Source organism: Solanum pennellii, chromosome 10 (assembly GCF_001406875.1).
Source record: "Solanum pennellii chromosome 10, SPENNV200".
Taxonomy (NCBI): Eukaryota; Viridiplantae; Streptophyta; class Magnoliopsida; order Solanales; family Solanaceae; genus Solanum; species Solanum pennellii.
In genome coordinates this window covers 64,155,600-64,167,672 of record NC_028646.1, presented here as the reverse complement: position 1 = coordinate 64,167,672, position 12,073 = coordinate 64,155,600, and the positions used below count along the sequence as shown (strand labels likewise).

The window sequence follows — 12,073 nt, the reverse complement described above, 5'->3', positions numbered from 1 at the left end:
AATCACCTTATTTGTAATTCAACTTTTTCTTTAATTTTATAGGCACGATGTGGATGTGGATATTTCCGATGGTATGATGATGAAATGTCGGCTCTATCTAGGAGGGTGATATGGGTTTTGTTGAAAATAGTTAAAACACATAAATTGGAGAGGAATCGATCAAGAAAAGTATGGATGATACATTGTCGTAGGGGCGATATTGGCTACTTGAATTTATGTAAAAAAATGATCTTAGTTGGTTCATTTGTCTTCTACTAGATTCCTTCGTAAAAGTATGTATGGTAGATTGTAGTGTTCTTTATTAGTGCAATTTTGATCGACTTTTCTATTGCAAATGCCTTGTGTTTTTATTGTAATGATTTAATTGAAGGAATAGATACAGTTTATTTGTCAAAAGCAGTATAAATTGATCATTCATGCCATTAATTTGCTCTAGTGAGCTCCAATCAAACATACCAATCCATGACAACTAATTAAAAGCAGTACCACAAATAAGTTAATGTACTTAAAAGACACCAAAAGACATTTCAAAGCATTCAATACAAGTTTTTGTTGCTGATTACACAATCAAAAAGTGACATTTCAAAGCAGTCAATACAGGTTTTTGTTGTTGACTACACAACCAAAAAGTGACTTTCTACAGAAATTAGGCATTCTTTTGTGCACTAGATATTCCACGTTTGTTTTTCCTTGACTGAGTGATTCATTGCAACTGTGAACCTGTGATAGCATCTCCACCATTCCACTTGAGTCCTCAAGGCGTATAACCATTATCAATATTTGTTGGAGTTGCATCCTTATAAACTCTTGTAGCGATAACTCTTTCTCCGGAAGTACCAGGCTTCATAGAAGTGTCTTAAAATGAGACTTTATATAGTAGAGTAAGAAATGAACAAAATTATGTATACACTGACAATAAAGGTTTGACTACCACTTGCATTTGTATAGATGTCAAATCCTGTAGTCTTGGTCCTCTTTTGTCTTCCTGTTGATATTGAAGCTTCCACAGCCCTTGGTTGATCAGGTTGATGACTTGATACACCTCTAATGCCTCTACCAGTGCCTTTACTAGTGCCTCTCCCAGCTCCTCTATCAGTGCCTCTCCTAGTGCCTCTGCTTTTAGCAGATTGTTGCTATCTTCTAACAGCTGAAGAATTAAAACACATAAAACTGCCTTGATGATTGAATACTGGTGTCTGAGTTTTGCTTGATGGTCTGCTATAAAGTGGTGGCTGTCTTAAGCTTGATAGTTGGCTAAACACTGGTGGTTAACTTGAGCTTGGTTGTCTGTTTGGGTAGCCTCCAGGTTGTCCTATCCCATCCTATTAATACAGTAATAATAATTGATTATTGTAAATAATTGAAGCTTATTATAGATGTATTAGAAGAGAATAATAACTTACCATGGTTGGACAAGTTTTTTTATTGTGGCCTATTTGATGACACAAAGAGCAGGTCATTCTTACTCTTCTTTTGGACAACTTTTCATACTTTTTCCTAGGCTCATTCTTTGCCTTTATTCTGCACTTTAGTGACCTACCAGCCATGATTTTTGGTTCAGGAGGTTCAATCACTACACCACTAGTGTGAGGCCACATTTTCATGTTTGGTATTGGCGGTAGAAAGTGACTATAAGCCTTCAAGAAAGTCTCTTTCCTATACTCTCAATTGCCATGTTCTACATGTACATGTCTTCTTTCTTATATCAACAATATGCTTGTATTGACAATCTAAGATTCATATCCAATATCACCATTGAATCTAACTTCACAAAATCTAGAAAGATTTTTGTTCTCTTCAAGCACTAGTCTAGCCATAGGAGAGATATCTGAGATTCAAGTTTCAGCAAATTGCCTCATTGCAATATTTCTGTTCATTATCTTGTGTCTAATCTCCTTTAACATAGTCATAATAGCCTTATGTCTAGCAACTAGTATCCAAGAATTAAAAGTTTCACACATATTATTTTCAACAATGTAACACCTAAAATGCTTTTTAAAATATGCTTTGCACCAAGTAATTTTTTCATAATGCAACAAGTTCTCACAAATTTTATTACCTAATTTGTAGAGTTTACTCCATCTCATCTTCAAATTTCACTTCAAAACTTAACTTAGCACATCTCCAAAACTGGTTCCTTCTTTCTTCACCACTCCATAATTGATGCCAGTTGGACCAGATATGTCTAGCACACCTTCTCTGCTCACTATCTGGTAGCAATTCATATAAAGCTGGTACAAGGACCTATATAAACAGTTGTAGCACAAACATTAAAAATTCAGTCCATTAGAAAATAAAAAATAAAAGATCAAGCTAAAATACAAAAACCATCTAACCTTCTACATATCTGACATAACAGTCAGGCCATGTCCCGTGTCTAAGTTCAGATCTTCTATCAAGTACTTCAGGAAAAAACTTCAACTGTGTTTTATCTTTGTGTCAACAACAGCTCATGTAATTGGAAACATCTGTTGATTTCCATTTCTACCAACAGCAACCAACAACTCACCCTTGCAAGAACCCTTTAGAAAACATCCATCAAAACCAATAAATTTTCTGCATCCTACCAACCAACCCCTCTTCAATGCATCAAAGCAAACATAGAAGTAAACAAACAAAGTTTTTCCTGGCTGAGACTCTCTATCTGTCCTCAGCCAACAGGAAGTACCAGGGTTATGTTTAATCATGTCTGCATAATCACACAATCTTGAAAATTTCATCTTCCAATTACCTAAAAAGTCCTTAATAACCTCTTTTTTGCCCTATGACAAACAGTTCTTTCAACATACAACCCAATTTTTTTTCTCACCAATTCCTGAATTTCCCACAATCTTATATATGGTTGACAAGTAATTTCATTCTTGAACTTTTCTGCAACAAACTTAGATGTCCACAAGTTGCTTTAAGTTGATTGAGGACATACATGCACATAATAATAATTTTTGACAATAAAATCACCAGAATCCTTATCTATACTAGCAAACAAAAATCATTTACATTTTTTGTCCTCACACTTAACTCAAAACTTTTTTTATCATTAGGCTTCAACTTTAACCTAATTTTATATTCACAAGAATAGTCTGCAACAACTTTTCTAAATTGTTCAAAACTTTCAAATACTATACCAAGCTCAAAAATAGTTAGAACACAATTAGGATCAAATTTTACCTTTTTACTTTTTCTTCTTCTTGGTAAATCAACATCCTTTACAAAATCTGGATCCAATTCATCCTTACTATCATCACTGTCCAAATCTGAGCAATCAATATATTGCTCATCACCCCCTAGTCTTCCAGTGTATCTAGCAACCTTATTTCTTCCTATGTCTTCAAAACCTCTATCAATACCAGCTGTTCCAAGCTTTATTTACTCAGTTTGAGTAGGTTTTTTCTTTATCGCTTTGTTTCTCCTTTCATTTCTAAGAGTTCTCAATTCTTCATCCACCTTAGAGTCATCCTCATCAGGAATAGCATCTTCTTGAGAGTCATCACTGCTTTCTTGATTTGATTCAGTCCATTCCTCTTCTAGATCTGATATATCCTGTGGCTCAACTTCCACATTAATATTTTCAGATTCAGCTTCATGATTCAACCCTTCACTTGCAGTCATATTTATATCTTGTAAGTCTTCTTCCACTACAAACCCACAAAGCAAATCAGTTGTGACCACGTATACATAATCCACCACATACTTCACATAAAGGTCTAAAAAGTAACTGTCCTTTAGGTCTTTGATAAGATTTAGTAAAGTGAAATCAGTGTCCACCTCAATAAAGTCATTTTTTGTGGGGTCTTTAACATAGAACCCATCAAAAGTAATATACCCAATTGTTTAGTGTAAAAAAGTAATTCGATTATTGAGAAGTGGTCCTTGTTGATATTAACATACTCCACCTCATTTTTTCCTTTATAAGTAATTTCATTTTTGTCCTGAATAAACTTACCACCATGATGAAAACGAGTTATAATAATGGCATCCATAAGATTTCCTGAAACAAGGCAAAAGCCCCAAAATTTTCTGACACATTATGGGCAATAAAGACAAAAAAAAACCTAGCTTTTTCAAGATATTAACAACACACCACCAAATTGATACTAAAACACATTATATATCGATAAAAAAATAAAGATATTAACAACACACCACCACTACAACAATAAAAATTACATAGTAATTAGGGAATGAACTTACCTCACACTCGTCAACTCCAAAATTGTGATTGAACTCCAAAATTATCTGCAATCTTCGATGGTTCCTTCAACAAAACACTCGAAATCACTTTAAAATTTGAGAATTTCAGTTGTAAATGTCATTGAAAGAAGAGTGATTGTTAGGGTTTTCTCGTCTAGCATCGGGTTAGAAGTGTTTTTTTTGGGGGGGGGGGGGGAATTAGTTTTTAGGTTTGAGAATTTAATGTGGCGCTGACGTGTAATTGGGTTGAAGTATATTGGTTGAAATTTTCACGTGGGGAAGTTTTATCTCACACGCCCAATCACCAAAAGTAATTTGTTGAAATTTGGTTTCACATCAGCCAAGAATATTTAAAAGTAATAAATTATTAGTGGTTCAAGGATTCAATAAGAAAATATCTTAGTTGAGGTATCTTGGGAGGGGGGAGGGGGGGGAGCTAACAAGTTTAGGGACCTGCTTATGTATTTGGCCTTAATTTGAACATTTTTTTGGGGTTGGGTTGGGGGGGGGGGGTTAAAATGATTTTCTAAAGTGTGTGTATATGTCTTATTAAAAAAGAAAAAATTGTCTTAAAATAATTTGAAAATATTTTTGACTTCAAAATATAACTATTTCAAATTGTAATGCATGATACTTTTCGTATAGTTTTTAAATTTCTAATTTTTTTTTTGTTTAAAAGATCGAATTAATGTAATCTAATTTAATTTTGAAAATTAGTCAAATTGATTTTCGAAAATCAGCACATGACAAATAAAAGTGAACGAGGGGAGTATATGTATATTAAACCATGCATTACTCAATTTAGCATTATGTTAATACATCCTAATTCCTACCAAACAATCCCTAACGGTACAATCAAATATTTCTTTTGTCCCAATTTATGTTATAATTTTTATTTTTCAAGAATCAAACAGTCAAAAATAGATATGTTTAAATCTTACCGGAAAGTGTCATTTAAAGTAGTGCGACGTGAGTACAATAAAAGGTAAGAGAAAATGACATAAATAGTCCCTTAATTATAGGAGTAGGTGTAAAATCATCTCTTAATTATACACTTGACGGATATAGTCCTTTAACTATTTAAAAACTTGTCAGCTTGGTTTCATTAACTATACACTTATCGATTTTAGTTCCTTAATTGTAAAACTACCGATTTTAGTTCTTTAAGTATTCAAAAACTTATTAGATATGTTTTTTTTTTCATTTTCAAATATAAATAGCTTAGGCTTATATTAACGGAATCCATTTCTCGATAAATTAAATATTTTAGCAATTTTTTCTATTGTTTCTCTCTCTTTGCTTCATTTTCTTCAAATTAACCTTATGCGAAGAACCTTAACCTTAACGATTCAAAATAAAATTCACGAGCAAAGAAAATATAAGTCATTTTTTATTTAACAGAGGATAAAATGAAACATATTTGTTACTATTAATGATTTGAATACACTAAATTTCATTATAAAAAGAATACAATTTTTCGTTAAATTCAAAGTTTGTACTCCAACGACTTCATTGAGCGGAATTTGTTTAATTTTTCAGAAATTAAAATTTATAAAATGATATATATGTAAAAAAGATTAATTATTTTTAAATAGATCGATTTTATTATTCGATTCATTTTATTTTACGTAAAGAATTTGAGTAACTTAAATAAAATCCACACAAGTTAAAATATTCAAGTGCGACTTCAAGTCATTAACAACAATTATATGATTAATTTTGTCCTCCATTGATTAAAATTAGGACTTATATTTTGTTTCCTCATTAATTATATTTTAAATCGTAGACGTTATTGTTCTTTTTATAACAGTAGTTTGAAGAAAAAGAAGGGCAGAAAAAGAGAAATAACTTTAAAAATGGGTTAAATATTTAATTTAACAAATATTTCTATAAATGAATAAAAAAAGATCAAACCTGATAAGTTTTTAAATATTTAAAAGAGTAAAATCAATAATCTAATAGTTAAGCGACTAAAACTATTAAGTATATAGTTAAAAGATCAAAACTAATAATTTTTTAAATAATTAAAGGACTGTATTAAGTATATAGTTAATGGAACAAAGTTACCAAGTTTTTAAATAGTTATTAAAAGGGACTAGTTTTTATTTTCTCTAAAAGGTAACAAGTATCCAAACAAGTGTGAGAATAAGTTTATCATATCAAAAGCGGCCGTCTTCCTCGAAGAATTTCATTCCAAAAATGGAATCTGAAGTAGAAGAAAGGTTCCATCGACACCCAAAACGGGAGAAACTCACAAAATGTGTTGAATTTCCATCAATCTTGCCAGAAGAGCTCATCACTGAAATCATATCAAGGCTACCAGTGAAATCCCTTTTGAAATTCAGGTCTGTTTCGAAATCTTGGCTTTCTTTGATCTCTAGCCCGGAATTTATCAACACCCATCTTACGGTGTATAACAACAAGGATCAGAGACACCACAGGCTTATGCTAGGGTTTAGTATGCATTGCTACAGACTTAGGGAATGTTCTTTTAGCTCTTTATTTTGTAACCCTGTTATTGAGCTATCTGACTTCAATTATCCCATGAAAGTCGAATATGACGAAGGATTTTCGCCTGTGGGTTCTGTTAATGGATTGATTTGTCTTGTCCATGGGTATCACTCACCAAAACATTTGTTTCTATGGAATCCATCTATTAGGAAGTACAAGAAATTGTCTAATTCTAGACCTAAATTTAGATATGATGCCTGTATGTATGGTTTTGGGTATGATGAGCTCCATGATGATTATAAGATAGTGGGTATTTTTTGTATTTATGGAAGATCGCTTCATATTGACTTCAAAATATATAGTTTAAAGGGTGATTCTTGGAGAATGATTCATTATTCACATGGCGGGATGTGTTTCAGTAGACGGAGTGTATTTGTGAATGGTAAACTTCATTGGACTACTCATTCTTTTGATCAATCTGTGTGTAAGGGTGGGGGCATTGTTTCTTTTAGTTTAGCTGATGAGAACTGGGGAAAGGTGGAGGAGCCCTGCTATGGAGGAAAAGAAAGTATTTCAGACTTGGGAGTGTTTGGAAATGATCTTTGTGGGTTCTCTCATCATCTGGCGATTGGCGTAGATGTTTGGGTTATGAAAGATTATGGAATTAAGGAATCTTGGACAAAGATGTGCACCGTCACCTATCCAAAACTCGAGAGATATCTATATTTTCCATCCGTTTTCTTGTCAAATAATGGTGATGTTTTGGTTGGGTACGGATCAATGTTCATCCTATACAATCCAAAGGATGACTCCTTCAAATATCCAAAGGTTATCAACTATAGTGAGTGGCAAATAGGGGAAATCTACATTGAAAGCCTAATTTCTCCTCTTTCTACAGAAGGGCTAAGACCGATACAGAAACAATGCGTGAAAAAGCTCAAAATTAAGGCAGTCTAGTAACAAATAACTGGTAAGGTTACTTTTTTTGCTGTGAAATTCTGTTTGTTATTTCAGATATAGAGCTAGACAATGCATATGTAAAAGATATCTTCAAACCAGATTGTGTGGGTTCTAGTTAGTCATTTTTTCTATATGCACTACTCTCATGAAACAATAGTTTTGTCTCTAACTTCAAACGAAATGGAACTGGACATTTCCGCTCTTGTTGAGCAGTGTTTAAGGGAACTTTACACCTCTGGACATAGTAAATAAAGAACAACAGGAACTCGCGGCAGGTGAATGCACCAATAACACCGAGGTCCTTCACTGGGCTGTTGTTTTATCTCGTAGGCTTCTTTGATTACTCTCTATAGCAAAATTCTTTTACAGTATCTTGTTTCTAATTAGTGGCAATTTGTACTCCCTCAGTTCTATTCTACTTGTAATGACGAGTGAAGTGAGACTATAGATAATGGGGAAATGGAGGAGAGAAATAGACTCCGAATTTGAGAGGTTCCTCATGTTACTTTCCAAGTTCTTTTTATTGTATGCTGAATAGAGCTGCAAACAGTGTCTATACCTTTTTTAGCAGAACAGATGTTATCATCACTGATGGACATCCTAATCGTGTGTGTGTCTTTTAAACTATATACAAGACATAGGGCTTCTTGAGATTTTCATGGTTTGTCAAATAACATTTGGTCATGTACGGTACTGTTTATTTTGGGCTTCCCTCCATCATACTATTTATCATAAGTAGTATCTAGTTTATGTTGGTCTTTAATATACATTGTTCTTAGATGTACTTGTGATATTTGTTAAGCTCTTGCTGCGATCTGGGCTTAGCACTTGTTTGGCCAAAGCTTTTTGAAAGCTGAAAGTCATAGAGTTGAGGTGTTTGATCAAACTTTTAGGAAAAAGTATTTCGGAATAGAAAATTTTTATTTATTTATTTATTCAAAAAGTTGCTAGTCGTTGGGAACCGTAGGGGGATTGGGTGGGGGGCACCAACTGCTAGAAACAACCTCCCCTCCCCAAAACATCCCCTACCCTACCCCCTATAAATATTGATCATTTTCTTCTATTTCTCACTAATTCACAAACAATTTAATTACCCTCGTACATATTCACTCAAATCTCAATCTGTCTCTCAATTATAAATTTTATTTGTGTTATTGGCTAATTAGAGTTGGGAGATCTTTTTTTTAGAAGTAATTTGCAAGCTTCAATTGTCATCTTTCAATTTTGATTTTTGATTATGTACGTCTGCTTTTATGTAGATGTTTTGGTACATTTATTTCAACTTTAAAGTTTCATCTCCATCCTATTCTTACTAAATTGTTTTGGGTTTTTTTTCTTGCGCTCCATATTTTAAGTTTAAAATAGCTAAGGTATATATATATATAAAAAAAAAAAAAAAGCTTCTCCTCCCCATCCTAACATTGTTTTTTAATAATAATTTTATCCTATACCCTACGATTCTTTATAATTGGCATTGTTTGGTTTGCTGACAAACTTATCGCAAAATTACAGTCTTGAAATTATAATGCCTAGATTAATTATTCCACCTCCATAATGTGGATTGGATAACACCTTCCAAATAAAATAACTCCATATTTTGAAATAAAAAAACTATCCTGCGATTAGTTATAAACTTTAACCTAATAAAATAGAATTTAATTTCAAACTTAATTGTAGTATATTTGCGTACACCTTAATATAATACCACAAAGAGTAATTGTCAAATCTAGTATTTTAAACAAATTCAATTACTTTTACTTAGACTATTTCTTCTTTAGCTTGATTATCATCAACATAGGAGCAAATTACATGCTAAAATGGGGTACATGAATTCATGATTTCTCCGCAAAATCAGATATTTATGTATATAAATTTTAAAACTTGAGATATTATTTGATGATACCCATGTCATAAGAAAGCTAAACGTTGTAGTTGAGTGTTGAGTTTCTAAAATTTCCTCTTGATACATTATTTCCCTATTTTTCTTAGTGGTATATCTAAATATTAGAGATTTTAGGTACGTCTTTGAATTTAGATTCACATAGAGAAAGGAACTTGTTTTTCCTTCATCAAAATATTTTTGGGAAATTTTGCAAAATAACAATATTTTGACATTTAATAGGATCCCTTAGCAATACTTTTAATATTTGTTAAAAATGACAATATTTTAATTTGTTATGAGTTGATTTATGTATTTTTTTTCTTTATTTAACTTAACATAATATAATTAAGAAATAACAACCTAGAGAAAATCAAGGGAGGGAAATATTTCAAAATCTTCATTACTTTCTTTACAAGAAGATTATGAGACCTAAAATAGGTGGTCTCTTCCTTTTTTCTAAAGATCATTATTTGTATTCATTCTAGTTTTCATGTTTTATTTTGTATAGTATATATTTATTAGTTCGTATACATTCCAATACGTATGTCAAATGAATCTATAGTTATTTAATATAAAAATATTTGTGTTCATGTATTTTTTTCATTGTGTATTTATTTTTCTCTTCAAAATTATGTTTCTTTTCCTAAGTCGTATTCATTCCAATCGGTATATTATTTGTATTTGTATTCATTCTAATTGTTATATTTTATTTTGTATAATGATATATAAATACAAAAATAATATGATGGAAAAGTAAAAATAATACTAAAAGCAATAAATGAATATTTGTTGTAATCGTTCTTAAATAAAATATATAACTAGTTGGTATACCTTTGAAATGAATATAAATTAGGAACAAATAAAAGATTCATAAACTATGCAACGTGAGATTTTAAATAAATAAAAATATTAGCATACATATTGGTTTGAATACGAATTGAAAAATGATAAAAAATTCTAAAGAAAAAAAAAAACTATAAAAACAAAACAAACTAATAAAAAGTTGTTCTTCCTATAAATAAAATACACAACTAGTTAGCATAGCGTTATGATAAATACAAATTAAGAATAAAATACAAGATTCATGACTATACAACATGAGATTTTGAATGAATGCAAATATTGAAAGCATACATAATAATGGTTTGAATACAAATTGAGAAATAATACAAAATTCTAAAATAAATTATAAATACAAAACAAACTAATGGGAAATTGTTCTTCTTCATTTTTTGAAATCTTCTGCACTCAATTCTTTTAATTATTTATTAATAGTGTGCTTACCCTGACATTGCTATCTTGAACTTGAATGCGGATAAAATCATGAAGAAACTTAGATCTCCTCTCTTGAGCCATTTTAATCGCAGAGCCTACATTTTTGGAGTAAAAATCTTCAAAAAAGTTAATTGAAAATGTAAACAAACTTGCATAAAAATCGAGAATAATGACGAAAAATTTATAACATGAACAATGCGAAATATAATTGGTGACATTGAAAATAAATTAAAAGAAATCTAAAAATCTAATATAAATTACCTTAACCAGATTCAAAATTTGACGAAATAATGTATACCTGATTGTTTATCAACCAAAAAAATCCTTGAATTAATGTATAGATTTTGTTGAAGAATCAAATTTTGAATAACTTTTGTTTGAAGAATAAAGAAAAACTAGGAACTTGAAAGGTGAGAATTTTTTTTAGAGAATGACATGAAAAGAGGAGAAACAAGATGAAGAGAGAATATTGTATTTATTTTTTATTTTAAATTTATTATTGGTTAGAGATTGGTCCAATTGTGATATCTTTTATTAATACAAGGAAATCCCAAAAATAACAAATGTGAATACAAACTATTTTTAAAAATATTGTCATTATAATGTTTTAAACAAATATTTAAAGTGTTGTTATTTTAACTAAAAATGTCCCAATATTTTATTTCCTATTAAAAGCCCATGAGAGGGCCCAATATAGATGCATGAAATTCAGTGTGGATCAGATTTATTTGAGCCTAGTGTCACGGACTTTTCGATCTAGACAAGACTCCGTGCGGCACTTGACGGTTTGCTCACGAGTCTTTCACGTATCTCGCAAACTCAAGTAAGCCTCTCACAATTTGGATCGCTAAGAGAAATCAAGAAGAAAGACAAAAGACAATTTTGGAAGAAAGACTTGTATTCATATGTTGGTGGATGTATTACAAATACAATGACTACCTATTTATACTACTCTAAACACTAAGAGTAAATAAATGCTACACTATATACAAGCCCCTAAGTCCATGCCCACAAGACATGCTTCTAAGTCTTCCAAAAATGGACTCCTAGCCTTGACTAGTCTGCCCCACGTTTTGCCAAGCCTCCCCAAGGCTTGAAACTGCCGCCCATTAATTGCTGTAACAGCTGTAACGGCTGTAACGGCTGTAACAGCTGAAACGGCTGAAACTGCCGAAACTGTTGTAACGGCTGCCCCTCCAACTGCTGCCTGCCCCCTTGCCTGCTGGCCTGCTTGGGCAGTCTGCCCCTTGCGCCTGCTGCTGGCTGCCTGGACGGGTCGCGATCTGCCGGGGTATCTGGCGGGTCGTGACACTA

General features: G+C 31.9%; 1 protein-coding gene, 1 long non-coding RNA gene and 1 pseudogene across 2 annotated transcripts; 1 reads left to right on the top strand and 2 right to left on the bottom strand.

The window, feature by feature from the left end:
- Nucleotides 1-496: 496 nt before the first annotated feature.
- LOC107001819 lies at nucleotides 497-3,689 on the bottom strand (annotated as a pseudogene).
- A 2,607-nt stretch (nucleotides 3,690-6,296) lies between these two features.
- On the top strand, nucleotides 6,297-8,259 carry LOC107032441 (F-box/kelch-repeat protein At3g23880-like). The gene has a single exon (XM_015234044.2). The coding sequence runs from the start codon at nucleotides 6,391-6,393 to the stop codon at nucleotides 7,597-7,599; it is 1,209 nt and encodes a 402-aa protein (XP_015089530.1). The 5' UTR covers nucleotides 6,297-6,390; the 3' UTR covers nucleotides 7,600-8,259.
- A 2,306-nt stretch (nucleotides 8,260-10,565) lies between these two features.
- LOC114074327 lies at nucleotides 10,566-11,214 on the bottom strand. Its single transcript, XR_003574689.1, has 2 exons — nucleotides 11,058-11,214; nucleotides 10,566-10,854 (listed from the first exon to the last, which is right to left on the bottom strand). It is a non-coding gene; the product is annotated as an uncharacterized LOC114074327 (long non-coding RNA).
- Between the last annotated feature and the right edge of the window lie 859 nt (nucleotides 11,215-12,073).

Excerpts from the sequence above, each read along its gene's own strand:
- LOC107032441 (XM_015234044.2), top strand. The coding sequence starts at position 6,391 with ATGGAATCTGAAGTAGAAGAAAGGTTCCATCGACACCCAAAACGGGAG.